Source organism: Globicephala melas, chromosome 10 (genome assembly GCF_963455315.2).
Source record: "Globicephala melas chromosome 10, mGloMel1.2, whole genome shotgun sequence".
NCBI lineage: Eukaryota > Metazoa > Chordata > Mammalia > Artiodactyla > Delphinidae > Globicephala > Globicephala melas.
The window spans coordinates 58,662,880-58,679,053 of NC_083323.1; the positions used below are offsets into that span (position 1 = coordinate 58,662,880).

Below are 16,174 nucleotides of genomic sequence, written 5' to 3' on the forward strand. Positions count from 1 at the left end.
TACTTAGGCGCTGACTCAACAACCAGAAGCTTTCAAAACCCCTACTGGTGTCCCAGCGCCCCCCTACTCCGGCTTGGTTTCTTCCACTTCCCAGAGAATTGGAGTATTGTCTTCTGGAGAACTTGGTGGTCGGGATCGGGGACCCCGGGAAGGTGCTCTTACTGGTCTGGGGGCGCCGACGAGGGGTTCATGGGTAGAAAAACTTGCGGAGCAAAGACGGGGTCTGGAAGGGGGACTAACGGAGAGGCGTGTGCAGAGGAGGGGACCGACAGAGAGGGTACCCAAGCCGGGTCTGAGTGGGGGCGGGGGCGCTTGTCAACGTCGACTGAACAGCTTGGTATGCAAACGAGATGCAAAGCAGCATGCAGATGAGTGCAGTGTTTTTTGGCACTCCGCTCGGGTCCTAAGCCCAGTGGAGCCACGCTCTCAGTCCTCCGGTCCCGCTTCGTGACGGGGACTGAGAGCTGCACCCAGAGGCGCGGATCCGGGCCGTGGGAGCTGCAGTTATACGGGGCAGTTCGCCAGCTGGGTCAGGCGCGGTGGCGGGGGTGGGGAGCGAGGGTTGGTGGGAAGAAAGGGGCAGCGTAGGAGGGCCAGGGCGGGGCCAGGCCCGGGGCGTCCTCCCCTCCGCTCCACCCCTGCATGATACAAAAGGGCCTCTGTCCTCATTACAGCAAGGGATCAGTGCGGTGGCTCCCCTACGCTCCCTGGTTTTGACTGCAAGGGAAAAAGACTGGCTCGGTGGCTTTCCTCTATCTCCCGGTCTCGGCACAAGCCCAAGAATACAGCCAGAGGAACTTGAGAATCTGCCCCGAGTCCGCAGACACTGCTGCAGCGCCCACTTGCTTCGCTTCCTGTGGCGCAACCTTCGGGGATCCCACTTCAGCACGCGGAGGGCGGCAGCAGAGAGCCCTTTAAGGGGCGGGGCCAGTGCTTCCTCAGGACCGCCCCCACTGGTTCGACTCCGCGCTTGCAGCACTGGCTCGCGCCTCCGCCAACCGCTTTTACTTTTCCTTCCCGTGTCTTCCCCGGTGACCCCGGAGGTGGAAGTAGCCCCAGGTCGGCGGCCGCGGCGGGGACGGAAGGCGGAAGCAGAGAGTGAACGGGAGGCGGAGCCGGGGGAGCTGCTCTTGTAGCTCCCCCTGGCCCTCGGCCCAGCTGCTCGAGGGGGAGGAGTTACCGCCGCTCTTCTGTACGTTATCTTGGTCCCCTCTACCCAGCCCGAGGGTTCACGGTTTTCTCTGTCAGGGGCAACCACAAGCTCCGCCCCTAGATTTTCCTTAAAGACCGCACGGTCCCCACCCTTTTCTGGCAATCTGCGGCCCCCCTTTCCGGTCGTCTTTCCTTTTTTCCCAAGAGTGACCCCAGGACCACACCCTTTGTGGTACCTCTTTTTTTCCCTGATTCAGCATTATAGCTTTCTGGGGAAAGAAAAAAATAAGGGGATTTGGAGGAGGGGGGAGGGAGCAGGGTTGTCGTTAATGTAGTATTGGCTTTATTGCTGGGGTAATGAATGCCCAAAAGAACTCGGGAAAACAAGGGAGGTGGGTCCGTTAAATATATCTCCCCAATTTAAGATTATGTAACCTCTCTCTTGATCCTATCCTTGATCATCCCCACCTTGATACCTTTGTTACAGGCATCAGAACTTACCATGATGGCTGTGACCTAAAATCCTCAGGAAGCCCTGGGGTCATGGCCCAGAAGCACCCCGGAGAAGGAGGGTTGTGTGGAGCCCACCACAGTGGTGGTGCCTCCCTCAGGACTTTAGGACCCTCTGTGGACCCTGAAATACTTTCATTCTCAGGACTCAGGGACTCAGCTGGGCCTGCTCCTAATGGTACCCGCTGCCTCACAGAGCACTCTAGTCCTAAGTACACACAGCCCCCAAATCCAGCCCACTGGTCAGATCCAAGCCATGGCCCTCCAAGGGGTCCTGGACCCCCTAGGGATGGAGAGGACCCTGATCAGAGTGAGGCATCTTCAGAAGAGTCAGGAGTGGACCAGGAACTCTCAAGAGAGAATGAGGCTGGCTACCAGGAAGATGGGAACCCTTCTTTTCTTTCCATTCCACCTGCTTGTAACTGCCAGGGAACCCCTGGAATCCCTGAAGGGCCTTACTCTGAGGGAGGAGACAGCTCTTCTAGCAACTTTTGCCACCATTGTACCTCTCCAGCTTTGGGGGAAGATGAAGAGTTGGAAGAGGAATATGATGAGGAGGAACCTCTTAAGTTTCCCAGTGATTTTTCACGTGTGCCCAGTGGAAAGAAACCTGCACCCCGGAGACAACGGCATCGCGTTCCAGCCAAGGAGGATACTCGGGAGGGTGGACGCAGAGATCCCAGATCCCCTGGTCGACATCGGCTGGGTCGGAAACGGAGTCAGGCAGATAAGCGCAGAGGACTGGGATTGTGGGGAGCAGAGGAACTGTGTCAGCTTGGACAGGCAGGCTTCTGGTGGCTGATCGAACTGCTGGTATTAGTGGGGGAGTACGTGGAAACTTGTGGCCATCTCATCTATGCATGCAGGCAGCTGAAAGGCAGTGATCTGGACCTTTTTTGGGTCTGGGTTGGAGTCTGGGCAGGGCGGCTGGGGGGCAGGGCCCAGGTGATGTTCCAGTTTCTGAGCCAAGGGTTTTGCTATGGGGCAGGGCTGTTCACCCGTTTTCTTAGGCTACTGGGTGCTTTGCTGCTCCTGGCTCTGGCCCTTTTGTTGGGCTGTCTACAGTTGGGCTGGCGGTTTCTGGTAGGACTGAGTGACCGGTTAGGTTGGAGGGGTAAAGCCACCTGGCTCTTCTCTTGGCTAGCTTCTCCCACCTGGCAGCGGTGCCTGATTCTGCTGAGAGAGAGCAGGCCGTGGCAGCAGCTGGTAAGAATAGTTCAGTGGGGTTGGCTGGAGTTGCCTTGGGTCAAGCAGAGGACCAGTAGGCAGGGGAATGCACCTGTAGCTAGTGGTCGCTACTGCCAGCCTGAAGAGGAAGTGGCTCGACTGTTGACCATGGCTGGGGTTCCTGAGGATGAGCTAAACCCTTTTCATGTGCTGGGGGTTGAAGCCACGGCATCAGATGTTGAACTGAAGAAGGCCTATAGGCAGCTGGCAGTGATGGTGAGTACCCTTCCCCTCTGTTTCCAGTTCTTTGTTCCCATATTTTATTTTCTATTACAATTTTTGGGAGAGTGGAATAAAGGGAAGGCAGAGTAGAAAGTCAACTTGAAGACGAAGAGCATCTTTAATTCTTAGGAAAGAGTCATAAAGACTTTCCCCCCCTTTACTATGGGATCTGACTTTCCCTTAAAGTTTTTTGTCATGAGATTCTTTTTCTTAATGAAAATCAACGAACCTGGTGTATTAGACAGTGTTGGACTCACTCATCTGGAATAACCAGGTGAAATCCTGAGTAGCGTGGAGAAGAGACCTAGTCAGAAAGCCTGGCAGTTCTTCTCTCCTAAACAAATGAGGGTTTTTTGAATACAGGGAAATCCAACTGTCTGTCGCAGTGAGGCAAGTGTGGACTAGTGTGGGAACGTTCAGGGAGTACATGAGTGATTATTCCAGGACCAGGTGAGAGAAAACAGCTGTTTCAAGACCAACAACCCAGAGTGGGAAAGGAAAGGAGAATGGGACATAAATCTTGGAGAGGCATGTACATACATTTTCAGGTCATACATGAAAATATGGTTGCTTTTACTGGTAAGCGGGTATAGGTGGGAGTTGTGACGTATCATGCTCAAGGGAAATGGTTTAATACAAGCATGCAATCAAATTGCTTTTAGAAGTAGCTATTCAGGGACTTCCCTGGTGGCGCAGTGGTTGGGAATCTGCCTGCCGGTACAGGGGACAAGGGTTCGAGCCCTGGTCCGGGAGGATCCCACATGCCATGGAGCGACTGGGCCCGTAAGCCACAGCTACTGAGCCTGCGCGTCTGGAGCCTGTGCTCCGCAACAGGAGAGGCCACGATAGTGAGAGGCCCGCGCACCGCGATGAAGAGTGGCCCCCGCTTGCCACAACTAGGGAAAGCCCTTGCATAGAAATGAAGACCCAACACAGCAAAAATAAATTAATTAATTAATAAACTCCTACCCCCAACATCTTAAAAAAACAAAAAAAAAAAAAAGAAAAGAAGTAGTTATTCAGATGCTATTTTTAGATATGCCATTTCTATACAAGTAAAGCTATTATGAATGTAAGTAGTGTGTGTAAATTGCATTGGAGGCCTATTTGAGTGTATGGAACTTGACTGGTAAAATATCACAGTGTGTAAATTATCTCAATGGTTGCATGACACTAAAGGGGAATGGGCAACCAAAGTTTCCATTAACCATTCAAGGCACAATAAAGTACCAGGCCTGTAACTTACCAGAGGACTAAATTATCAATAGTTTGGTGGGAAATGTATGCCCCTTAGTGGATGGCCTGGGATATTCTGAGAGTGGGGAACAGTGTTCACACTCAAATTGTTACTAATGGTAGAGTTCTTTTCTCACCTTTATGTCTTTTAGCAGACATCCTCTCTTGGGGAGTATCATTCAAAAATTCTCATTTTCAACTTACTTTCTTGAAATAGAGCTGTAGTAAAGTTCCCTGATCCTCAGTAGACCTGCCCTACTATCCAAAGTTCTCCCTCTTGTTCTGGGCCACAGTATCCGTGGGCTTCTTTTTTTGGCCGTGCCACATGGCATGTGGCATCTTAGTTCCCCGACCAGCGATTGAACCCATGCCCCTTGCATTGAAAACGCAGAGTCTTAACCACTGGACCACCAGGCGAGTCCCTGTGGGCTTCTTTTATACAACCTCTCACTGCCTTTAATAGGCTCTAAATTGACCATTACCCACATTCTATAAGTTTGGGAATGTGAGAGATTTAATAGCATTCTGTTTATTTGGCCTCAGTCAAGAGACTAGCTTTATCTCTGTTTTTGGTGTATGTGGATGGGAACAATCAGGAAGCTGTAGAAAGTGAGGATATTATCTGTCTTGGAGAAAAGGCTGAAAAGTGGATAAAAAGCCTGTGAGGATTGTGGTATGTTATCAATATTTCACTCCTGGGACAGAAAGGCAAACTACTGTAGGAAGTTTTGAGTATATATGAGAATTTCCTAGTTAGAAAATAGAGTTTGAGTATGTTGGAACTCTTAACTTTATGACTGACAGTAAAGTTAAAAGATGAGGGTTTAGTACGTGTGTGCCAGGTAGTGACACACATACTAAACCAACCATCCCTGCTTGCCTGGGATTGAAAGGTTTCCTGAGGCATGAAATTTCAGTGCTAAAACTGGGACAATCCCAGGCACACTGGGACGGCAGATCGCCATAGTGCCAGATTCTGTGCCATATGCTTCATGTGTTTTCTCATTTAATACTCCCAACAATCCATGATAGATAAAATATTCTACGTCATACAGCTAATAAGTGACAGAGGTGGGACTTAAACCCAGATCTGTCTGCAGAGCCACAGCAATTAACCATTAAGCTATACTGACTCTTCAAAAAGATGGTGAAGGAGAACGCTTTTTTTTTTTTTTTGCGTTACGCGGGCCTCTCACTGTTGTGGCCTCTCCCGTTGCGGAGCACAGGCTCCGGATGCACAGGCTCAGTGGCCATGGCGCATGGGACTAGCCACTCCGCGGCATGTGGGATCTTCCCGGACCGGGTCATGAACCCATGTCCCCTGCATTGGCAGGCGGACTCTCAACCACTGCGCCACCAGGGAAGACCCCGAAGGAGAACCCTTTCATACGAGGTTATTTTGACCCAAAATGGGGAGAGGGTTGGAATGGATATGTGATGAAATCTGTGTTTTGGTAGGTTCATCCTGACAAAAATAATCATCCTCGGGCTGAGGAGGCCTTCAAGGTTTTGCGGGCAGCTTGGGACATTGTCAGCAACTCTGAAAGACGGAAGGAATATGAGATGTAAGTTGGAGCTAGGAAATTGTCAGGTGGGGTAAATGAATAATCTTCAATAGCAGAGATCATTGGACTTGTGGATGGAGGCTCTCTGAGGCAGAGAGAACTGAGGTGGCTTGTCTAGCTGGCCAGGGGCCTCAAGAAGCCAATAGATCTGTCTCCCTTTGTCCCTCACTCAATACTCTCTGACTTACAAAGCCTTTTTTCTCTCAGGAAGCGAATGGCAGAGAATGAGCTGAGCCGGTCAGTGAATGAGTTTCTGTCCAAGCTGCAGGACGACCTCAAAGAAGCAATGAATACTATGATGTGCAGCCGATGCCAGGGAAAGCATAGGTATGACTTAAATAGGACAGGAGTGGGACAGCCACAGTTTAGGTATTGGGTAGCTAAAAACCTTCCTTGTATTGTCAGTAGTTGTGGGATCCAGATGGTAAGTAACAAGACCCTGAGGTTTCTACTTTTGCTATATTGTTAAGAGACTGAGGATTTGAATTAGCAAGAAGAAAAGATAATAGTTCTAGCTTTAAGATAGAAGGTTGAGGGCAGGGTGTACATAGGCATTTGTAACAACTGAGTCAGTAACCATATTTGTCAGTAATGATGAGATGTCAGTAATGGAGACTACAGCAATGCTCTAGGTAAGCTTGATAGATTATTAAGGAACTGCCCTTTTGTTGGATTGCAGGAGGTTTGAAATGGATCGGGAACCTAAGAGTGCCAGATACTGTGCTGAGTGTAATAGACTGCATCCTGCTGAGGAAGGAGACTTTTGGGCAGAGTCAAGCATGTTGGGCCTCAAGATCACCTACTTTGCGCTGATGGATGGAAAGGTGTATGACATCACAGGTATACTTCTGTCCTCTGGAAGTATGGGCTCATATATCCAGCCCATCTGTGATATCACAGCCAAAACTGTGATATTTTGGCTAATTATCTCTCATGCTTGCAGAGTGGGCTGGATGCCAGCGTGTGGGAATCTCCCCAGATACCCACAGAGTCCCCTATCACATCTCATTTGGTTCACGGATGCCAGGCACCAGTGGGCGGCAGAGGTAGGTGGTATTCCTCTCAATAATCTATCCACTATTCTAGTTCTGAACATGGTTTCATGACATGCTGTTTAGGACATGTAGGTGTCTCACCCTATAAGGAGTTTGGGAACTGACTCGGTATATCTTTAAAATAGGTATAAATAGGTAACATAGGTAACCATTTGACTCCAGTATCTCTTGCTTCATCATGTCTTCTGTTTTCCTGTCAGAGCTACCCCAGATGCCCCTCCTGCTGACCTTCAGGATTTCTTGAGCCGGATCTTTCAAGTACCCCCAGGCCAGATGTCCAACGGGAACTTCTTTGCAGCTCCTCAGCCGGGCCCTGGGGCCACTGCAGCCTCCAAGCCCAACAGCACAGTACCCAAGGGAGAAGCCAAACCGAAGCGGCGGAAGAAAGTGAGGAGGCCTTTCCAACGTTGACACCCCCCCTCTTTCCTCAAATCAATGTCAGGGAGTCAAAAGGGCTGTGTACAGCACAGGATGGAGTTTGATTTGTTTATTTTTAAATATTTAAAAAAGGGAAAATTTTAAGCTCAAATTGTTCACTCAGTACTTACAGGAAGCCCTGGAACCACTCTCCCTCCTCCACCAGCACCCAGGAACTGAATCTTGTCTTCTGACAATACCAAAGAAATAGGGGGTGGCTAGAACAAAGAACCTAGGGCCTGGACCTGGGCTGGACGATATCTCCCATAGTAGTGTGGGAACTGGGTAATTCCCTGGGATCTGTATGCCTTTGTCTTGTCTTTTGCTTCTACAGCAGATGACACTTTCCCCCCTCTTTTTAAACGTGTCTGTATTATTTCTTGACCCATTTCAGGAGGGAGCCCCCTCCTTTGCCCCAATATACTAGTAAAATGACAGAACGAGAAAGCATGTAACCCTAATTATAGGAGATACATAGAGTTCAGAGAGTGGGAACTCTCACCTTGTGGGTAATCACCCAACTTCGTGCTTATTGCTGCAGGGATGGCCGAAACTAATAATTTTTAAAAAATAGAATCACGCTCTCTGCCCTTGGGTGAGGGGGAAGGATAGAGGGGCTCCCGGCAGCCCCCTTATGATCCAAGGGTTTGTATTTTTTTAAGTTTGTTCATATTTGTATGTATATATCTATTTAAAGCCAGGGGATTATCTTTCTATAAATACATAACTGGCAACCTGTATCTTCCCTCTCTTCTTTGCCCATATAGCTGGAGCCCTTTTTTTTTCATTTGAGAATCTTTTCCCTCCTAAGTGTTAGCTGAGAGTGAAGGGCACCTCCTACTGGACCAAGGGAGAGGGGACAAAAAAACCTTAGAGAAATTTTGTAGTTCTGTAAGTCATTATTGCATCTTTCTTCCCCAGCCTTATGAATACATCTCCCTACCCTTCCTGCTGACCACACTGTAGCCATATCTGAAAATACTTATCTTTATTATAAGGAAAATACACAGTAAAACAGAGCTGGATGGAAGGTGGTGGGAGTGGATGATATGGAAAAACTTAATCAACCAAAAAGCTGCCCCAACATGGCTTCCTGCTGTGGAGAGTGATTTGCCCCTTACCTCACTTGTCTTTCCTCAGTCAAAGAAACCTGCTCCTAGCAGGGCTGGGCCCAGGGAACCCCATTTTCCAATGAAAATTTGGGAAAGTTGAGTTTCCACTGGGAGTTTGGGAAACATAGTTCTCAGGCTTTCAAGATATAGAAGACAGTATAGAAAAAGGAGGGATGTTACAGCCCTTTGTTCCAACGTCCCCAGCCCCATCCCTCAGTATTTATTGATGCCAAAGAGACGGACCCCATGGAATTGGGGCAGCTTGGGCAGCAGTACACTCAGCAGTGAGGCTGTGTTGATGAGGAAATGAGCAGCATCATACTTGGTGTAGAAGCTGGCCAGGAGGTAGCTGGGGAGAGAAGAAATAGGTTGAATGAAGTTGGCCTTCCCTATCCATATTCAGGCCTTTCCAGCAACTTTCTCTTCAATTTTAAATGACCAGTTTTACTGCATGCAGTCCTAGGATATCTGAAAATATTCCAGCTATATTAACAGCATTTACTTTGGGGTTGGGGAGATAATCGGATAGCACCTTTAACTGGAGATTTATAAATTAGTTTTTTTTTTTATTGTTAATGACAGGTGGCAAATGACAGCTGAAGCAGTTTCAGCCTGCATGACTGTTAGAATCCTTTCTGCTTCCACTTCTCAGTTAGTTCTTACAGATTCACATCAGTTCTGCCTTTATTTATTCACTTCTTTTGGAAGTGTAAAATAATTTCTTTTACTTGTTTTGTCTTTTCTCAGTCCCATCTCCATTCCCCTACCACCAAGGAGGCAGCAAGTAATGCTTGATTACTGTCTTCTACTTTTTACTGTTCTCTCTAGATTTAGATCTAGTATATCATATCTTCACAGGGTCTAAGTGAGTAGAAGTCTGCTTTTTTAAAGATTCCCTGTGGACCTTTGTACCTGGCTTTTGAAGGATCTCCCGTATCTCCCCCTGGACTCACAGTACAATGGGAGAGATGCTGAGGAATTTTCGGGAAGAGGTAAATTGGAGCCCATAGTCCATCTGTTCCCAGTGTGTCAGTAGCCGAGCCTTTCCTTGGTCAGGGGTCTCAAAGGGTGTCCCTTTCACCGTATGTAGGAAGACATACATAGCCTGGGAGGAGGGAAGTGGGTAGTGTGAGGGGGGCAGAAAGCAGTCCTTCAGCCCAAGAAGTATGCTAAGATCCCAAAAGGAAGACAAACCCCCAAATAATTGGTGATTTTATTTTGTTTTTGGTTGGGAAAAGCCTGGGGTGGGTAAAAGGTCATGGTTTAGTGCTCACCAAGTTATGGATGACGTTGGTCAGGGTCCAGACAACGGGAATGCTGAAGAAGGGGATGCTGAGTAGGACCACATGCAGCAGTCCTACCAAGATGATGTAGGCCAGCCAGATGCCCCGGCTATTCATCACTCGAGTGTTGGGGTTCACTTCGCTGTGTGCCACCCCGACATTCATCCTACCACAGCGGGGGATCAGGCAGGAGTCCAGCTTAATTTCTTCTCAACCCCTCTTTGAGTTTGTTCTTCGAAGTTGTACCCTGAATAGCCCAAATCCCCCGGACTCTATTGGGAATGAGAGAACTTCCCCATCATGCACAAAGGAAAAACTGAAGCCTTGGGGAAAAAATCTTAGAAGGCAAGAAGAGTCCTCTCTACATCTTAGAGACATATTACAGTAATCTTTCTTCTGATCCTTACACTTCAACTGTAACTTGAAGGAGTAAGCATAGGCTTGGCGCGCTTCAAGGAGCAAGGGAACCAGATGTATGTCATTTTACCATCCTGAAGAAGTTAATAAGGAACCATGAAGACATTAGGTACACCCAAAATTCCAGAAGAGGGTCATGGGAAACAATCAAGGAACCACTAAGGAAGGTTGAGGGGATAAAGCTACCTTTTCTAATCTATTCTAACCCCACCTTTTCCTCTGGGGCTTGCCCCTCCTGTGTCATCTTGGCATGTAAGCAGGCAGCATCCTAATTCTTCCTCTCAAGCGTGGGGTGCTCCAAGAATGTGAACTAGGAAGGGACGTGAGCTGAGCGTCTCGAGAGATGGAGCCCTAGTCCCGACTCCAGGGCGGCTCTGATCGTCGGAACTTGGCCGTTTTAAAATCGTGCTCGCCCTAAAGTTGATGACGCCTGGTTAGGAAGCAGCTCTGGCCCGCCCTCTACCTAAAATTCCCTAAACCCTAGTGCTGAATCCGCCCCTTGCTCCCCCAGGCTCCCTCTCTCCTTCGTCGGCTCCCCTCAGGGCTGTCGTCTTCGCCCCTCTCTCGGTCTGTCGTTCGCCGCCGCTCCACCCCGCACCCCACTTTCACGTCCCACCATTTTTCCTTAGTACCGCTTCCCAGTCTCCCGTAACCCTACCTGCCAGCTTCGGAAGCCCGTCCAGCTTGGGGCGCGGCGCGACGCTTGCTTCTACACCTGCGGTCTCCAGGAAGCAGCAGCCCCGGCCCATCTGCGCTCTCCCTATTGGTGAAGCGGAGTCAGCGTCGCCACCACCCATTGGCTGGCGGTCTGCCACCGGGACTCACAATTGGTCACCATTTGCGTCCTTCGGAAGGTGCCGAACCCGCCCTTCTCCAGGTCCCAGCTTTTGAGAGAGGTGGGGAAAGCCGCCTGAAGGAGTGAGGGCGACTCCAGCTATTGACTAATAGAAAGAGTTGATGGTAGGAGGCGGGAGTAAAAGCCACAGCGATTGGCCGGCCGTGGCTGTCGGCGCCGAGGCGGGAGCTCCCGGAGGCGGAGGCGGAGGCGGAGGCAGCGGGTGGGGGCCTGGCGGAGTGAAGGGGTAACAAGATGGCGACTGAAATGGTGGAGCTCCATAAACTGAAGGTACCGTGAAGGTGGGGAGGGCCGGGTCGAACTTCTACGGAGACTGAATTCTGCCGGCTGGTTTGCGCCTTTTCCTTGCAGGCTCTTCCACTTCGTTTTCCGGCTCCCGCCGTAGTTCTGTTCTTTTGTGCCTCCCTTCTTCCCCACTACGCCTTCCCTAATTTCCCATTTCTCCTCACGGTTTTACTGTATCTTTACTTGTTATTCGGCTCCTTCCTCCACTGTGGTGTCGTCCGCCACTTCCCCATCGGGTTGTGTAAGTGCCTTCAACCTGTTCTGCTCTCTTTTCCTTTCTCGTCAGACAGCATTACGTCAGTGGTCCCCTCCTCTTGGACCCGTGCCGGGCCCAGGACCCCTTTTTCTTCCCTGGGTTAATGCTTTCCAGTCTCTTGTCCAAAGCTGAGATTCACGGTAGCAGATGATGGCAGCTTCGTGTATTTCTGTCTGTCTAGGTCTCAAACTTGATCCAGAAAATGCTTCCCCCTCCCTTTTTTTAGGTGGGGTGACGCCCCCGGGACAAACTTGGAAACCTGAGGAGAGCCCTCCGAAGATGGGCCTCCCCTTAGAGGCCTGAGGTTTAGGAGACCTTAAGAGGTAGTGAAGGCACAGATACCCCAGATTGAAAAGTTTTTCGAGTTCTCTCAACGCTCCGCCAGCCTTCCCCCAACCCTGCCCTCCACCACCCAAGAGACAAGTCACTCAGGGCTGTAATATTTTGGGAAAACGTTTCCAAGGTTAGGGTTACCTCTGTCCCATTTCCTATCGCGGACGGACCCTGCATCTCTTGGTCTCACCACTGGGTGACACTCGATCACAGAAGCCGGTTTAAGTTGTGTCTTGGGAATCTTAATAAATGTTTCGTGTTTAGGTTATTATCTTCCTGGAAGAAAAGAGTAGTTTCTTTTAGGATGAATTAAGAGGGTATCTCGATTAGTTGTACATTTGTGGTTTCACAAGTAGTTTTCCCATCACATGTTTCGGTCATGTTTTGGTCACATCCCGGGAACCTTTGACAAACCAGGCTGAAAACTGATCCTTTAAAGTTTGATGAGCTTAAAAAAAAAAAAAAAAGTATAAGGAGAGTAAGGGCAGAGAGAGATACTTGTAATCACTTATTAGTTGACACGAATTAGACTTTCTGTGAAAGTTGCTAGGTTTCTTGCTATTGGATTCTAAGCTGTACTAGTGGGGTTTTGTGTTATCCTGGAGTTACTGTTAACTTGGTGGTGCTGAAATGTGTAGATTGTATCAGTGGTCTACTAATAAAATGACAGGTAGAAAAAGTTGTGCAACTACCTCCATTATGTGTATGCTTACTTGTATAAATTATGTACTACTATAGTGTTATGTATGTTATAAAATATACACAGAAAAGGAATTTTTGAATGAATGGGATAAAAAGGAAATATGAATGGAAGGTCTAATAGTTTCTTCCTATTAGTTCCAAAATTTTATTTATTTATTTATTGCTGCATTGGGTCTTCGTTGCTTCGTGGGGGCTTTCTCTAGTTGTGGCGAGCGGGAGCTACTCTTCGTTGCAGTGCGCGGGCTTCTCATTGCGATGGCTTTTCTTGTTGTGGAGCAGGGGCTCTAGGCGTGCAAGCTTCAGTAGTTGCAGCACATGGGTTCAGTAGTTGTGGCACACGTGGGCTCAGTAGTTGTGGCGCACAGGCTTAGTTGCTCTGTGGCATGTGGGATCTTCCCGGACCAGGGATCAAACCCGTGTCCCCTGCACTGGCAGGCGGACTCTCAACTGCTGTGTCACCAAGGAGGTCCCCTTATTAGTTCCATTTTTGAAACCCCTAGAGTAAGTCACCAGCCTTATGAGTTGCCTTTATGGATTTTATGTTGGTTTATGGAGTTCCACCTTACGTAAAACTCTGTATTTGTCAGTTCTATATTAAATTTGATTTTGGGGCTTCCCTGGTGGCGCAGTGGTTAAGAATCCGCCTGCCAATGCAGGGGACACGGGTTCGAACCCTGGCCTGGGAAGATCCCACGTGCCGCGGAGCAACTAAGCCCGTTCGTCATAACTACTGAGCCTGCGCTCTAGAGCCTGCGTGCCACAACTGCTGAAGAATTCACGCCTAGAGCCCATGCTCCGCAATAAGAGAAGCCACTGCAATGAGAAGCCTGCACACCGCAGTGAAGAGTAGCCCCCGCTCACCACAACCAGAGAAAGCCTGCGCACAGCAACGAAGACCCAACACAGCCAAAAATAAAAATAAATAAAATAAAAATGTATTTAAAAAAGAAAATGGGCCTGCCAGTGCAGGGGACATGGGTTCGATCCCTGGTCCGGGAAGATCCCACATGCTGCGGAGCCACTAAGCCCATGTGCCACAACTACTGAGCCTGCGCTCTAGAGCCCGCAAGCCAGAACTACTGAGCCTGTGTGCTACAACTACTGAGGCCCGCGTGCCTAGAGCCCGTGCTCCGCAACAAGAGAAGCCACCACAATGAGAAGCCTGGTCACCGCAACAAAGAGTAGCCCCCGCCCGCTGCAACCAGTGAAAGCCCTTACGCAGCAACGAAGACCCAACGCAGCCAAAAATAAAAACTAATTAATTAATCTTAAAAAAGGAAAGAAAAGAAAAGGTGTATTTAAAAAAAAGAAAAAATTTTGATTTTGATTGGATAATGTTCTCTGACCTGATTTCAGGTAGTCTTAGAGAACATGAGGCAGTCCTGACAGCCTAAAAAGGGTTCATCCTTTTAATCATATTTGCTTGTCTTTGCTTTTTCTCTAGAGCACTTCTTAACCTTTTGGAGGTCCCAGATATCTTTGAAACTCTGATGAAAGATATGGACCCTTTCCCAGAAAAAGGCATGTACACATACTTTGCATGCGATTTGAGGGGCTTCATCAAATTACCTTGTAGCCCTGGACCTCTGGTTAAGAACCCATGCCTTTGATTCTGACTTCCAGGACGGTTAATGTTTGGTTCCACTGTTGCTCTTGATGGTGTGATCCTGACTTTTGGGTTGACCTAGGGTTTATCTCTTTTTAAAAAAAAAAACCTTTCCATTTTTATAAAGGGAATTTGGGGCTTTAGCATGGGGTCTCAGAGGAAAGGAACAGGCTTTGAAGTAGGAAGGAAAAATATTATCTATCTGAATTGATATGTAAATCCACATCAACTGCAAATTTCTGAAGATTTTGTAGAAATGGAATCATTCCAACACAGTTGGAAAGAGAGACTGAATTGTGGGTGAAAATGCTCTGAACTGTAATAGTACCAGATTTCCAGTCTGTGTGAGAAAAGGGACTACAGAGGAGAGAACAAGAAGGGTGTACTAGTTTCAGAGTGCTGCGAACAGTGAAACATTGTAATATTGAAGCATATAGTGCATATATGTTGGTGTTTGAAGATAGTTTGGAAAGGAAAGTAGGTGAACTGTGCGACTGGAGGTATATTGGAGTGATACTGAAAAGGACTTCTAAGTTGTGTAAGGTGTTCGGTTTTTGTCATGTAGGCAGAAAGTGGGGAACCTTTGGAGATTGGAAAGGAGAGCTGATGTGATCAGTTTGTGTTTTTTGTTTTGTTTTGTTTTGTTTTTTTCTTTGCTGCATGGCTTGTGGGATCCTAGTTCCTCCACCAGGGATCAAACCCCGGGCCCTCGGCAGTGAAAGTGTGGGGTCCTAACCACTGGACTTATAGGGAATTCCCAGTTTGTGTTCTTTTGGCAGTAAGAAGGATGGGGTTTGGAGAGGAAGAAATGTCACCAGCTAGATTTTTATTACAGTAGTCACTCCCCTGCTTAAAACCCTTTAGTTATATGCCTGCCAATCTCTCCAGCTTAGTTTCTCACATTCCAGCTACAGTGGCTTTATTTCATTTCTCAGAATGGCTATTCATTAATTGCTAACATTTACATAGCATTTACTATGTGGTAAACACTGGTCAAATCTGTTTGTATACATTAATTGATTTAATTCTCATGATAATCCTAAGGCAGTAAGGTAAATGCCTGTGTTGTCCCCATTTAAAACTGAGGAAAAACGGAAGCTCAGAGAGGTTGGATAACTTGCCCTAGGTTGCGCAGGTAATAAGTGGTGGCTCAAATCCAGGCAGTCTGTCTCCAGAATTCCTGTCCTTAATCACTGTGCACAACTGCCTTTCTTTACCTTAGGGCTCAGAACATTTACACATGCTTTTGGCTGCAGTGCCCTTGCCACCCCCATCCCCCATACCTTTGTCTAATTAACTGTTAGTTGCCCTTCAGATATCAGTCAAACATCATTTAACCAAGGAACCCTTAGGTAGGATGGGTTCCATCTATCCACACACAAGGTCAGACCACTTTTTAAACGCTTTTATAGGACATTGTACTTCTTTTTTTTAAAATCAGTTGAACATTATGTATATGATCATTGATTGCCTTGTTTCCCTACTAGATTGTAAGCTCCATGTGAGCAAGAACTCTTTCCGTTTTGCTTATGATTATTTTCCTGTATCTAAGATAATGCTTGACACACAGTGGATACTCAGTAACTATTTGTCAAGTGAATAAACTTACTAAGACCTGAAATAAGGTAGTGGCTTTTAGAGTAGGAATGAATTTGAAAGAAATTTGGAATATAGAATTACAAGCATTTATAGATCAGTTAGATGTGGGAGGAATGAAAGATGACGCCAAGTAGTGATACCTTTAGTCTAAGTTGGGAGGAGGAGGAGAAGCCAGTTTTTTGTAGGAGAGAAGATAAGTTCAGTTTTGGGCGTAAATGTCTTTGAGATATTCACTTGGAGATATCTAGTAGTCATTTGGAAATGTGGATCTCCTGCTTAAGAGCTGAGAGTTGTCTCCAAAGAAGACATACAGATGGCCAAGAGGCACGTGAAAAGCTGCT

General features: G+C 47.8%; 3 protein-coding genes across 6 annotated transcripts in view; 2 read left to right on the plus strand and 1 right to left on the minus strand.

Moving 5' to 3' along the window:
• Positions 1-92: 92 nt before the first annotated feature.
• Positions 93-8,124, plus strand: DNAJC14 (DnaJ heat shock protein family (Hsp40) member C14). 2 transcript variants are annotated; one of them, XM_030866714.2, is made up of 8 exons: positions 93-152; positions 675-1,192; positions 1,640-3,105; positions 5,806-5,912; positions 6,120-6,239; positions 6,592-6,752; positions 6,856-6,958; positions 7,168-8,124. In XM_030866714.2, the coding sequence occupies exons 3-8, from the start codon at positions 1,696-1,698 to the stop codon at positions 7,376-7,378; spliced, it is 2,112 nt and encodes a 703-aa protein (XP_030722574.1). In that variant the 5' UTR covers positions 93-152; positions 675-1,192; positions 1,640-1,695; the 3' UTR covers positions 7,379-8,124. The 2 variants fall into 2 exon arrangements, with proteins under 2 accessions (XP_030722574.1, XP_060162438.1); XM_060306455.1 differs by having other exon boundaries at positions 144-277.
• Positions 8,125-8,357: 233 nt separating this feature from the next.
• On the minus strand, positions 8,358-11,004 carry ORMDL2 (ORMDL sphingolipid biosynthesis regulator 2). Of its 3 annotated transcripts, XM_060306458.2 has the most exons (5): positions 10,855-11,004; positions 10,408-10,610; positions 9,771-9,945; positions 9,450-9,601; positions 8,358-8,845 (listed from the first exon to the last, which is right to left on the minus strand). In XM_060306458.2, exons 3-5 carry the CDS (start codon positions 9,942-9,944, stop codon positions 8,710-8,712), a joined length of 462 nt encoding a protein of 153 aa, XP_060162441.1. In that variant the 5' UTR covers position 9,945; positions 10,408-10,610; positions 10,855-11,004; the 3' UTR covers positions 8,358-8,709. The 3 variants fall into 3 exon arrangements, with proteins under 3 accessions (XP_060162441.1, XP_030722580.1, XP_030722582.1); XM_030866720.3 differs by having other exon boundaries at positions 9,771-10,610; XM_030866722.2 differs by lacking the exon at positions 10,408-10,610 and having other exon boundaries at positions 10,855-10,926.
• Positions 11,005-11,189: 185 nt separating this feature from the next.
• Positions 11,190-16,174, plus strand: part of SARNP (SAP domain containing ribonucleoprotein) — a 51,792-nt gene continuing 46,807 nt past the window's right edge. Inside the window, exon 1 of the mRNA XM_030866718.2 lies at positions 11,190-11,322. Coding sequence (XP_030722578.1) covers positions 11,287-11,322 — 36 coding nt within the window. The 5' untranslated portion in view covers positions 11,190-11,286. The remainder of the gene's footprint in view (positions 11,323-16,174) is intronic.

What these genes read in the sequence shown, in the direction of transcription:
- ORMDL2 (XM_060306458.2), bottom strand. Translation starts at nt 9,944, where the DNA reads ATGAATGTCGGGGTGGCACACAGCGAAGTGAACCCCAACACTCGAGTG. An exon ending in CCAACGTCATCCATAACTTG is followed by an intron (nt 9,602 to 9,770) that starts GTGAGCACTAAA and finishes CCCTCCTCCCAG; the next exon opens with GCTATGTATGTCTTCCTACA. An exon ending in AGCATCTCTCCCATTGTACT is followed by an intron (nt 8,846 to 9,449) that starts GTGAGTCCAGGG and finishes TTCTCTCCCCAG; the next exon opens with CTACCTCCTGGCCAGCTTCT.
- DNAJC14 (XM_030866714.2), top strand. Translation starts at nt 1,696, where the DNA reads ATGGCCCAGAAGCACCCCGGAGAAGGAGGGTTGTGTGGAGCCCACCAC. An exon ending in ATAGGCAGCTGGCAGTGATG is followed by an intron (nt 3,106 to 5,805) that starts GTGAGTACCCTT and finishes GTGTTTTGGTAG; the next exon opens with GTTCATCCTGACAAAAATAA. An exon ending in CGATGCCAGGGAAAGCATAG is followed by an intron (nt 6,240 to 6,591) that starts GTATGACTTAAA and finishes GTTGGATTGCAG; the next exon opens with GAGGTTTGAAATGGATCGGG.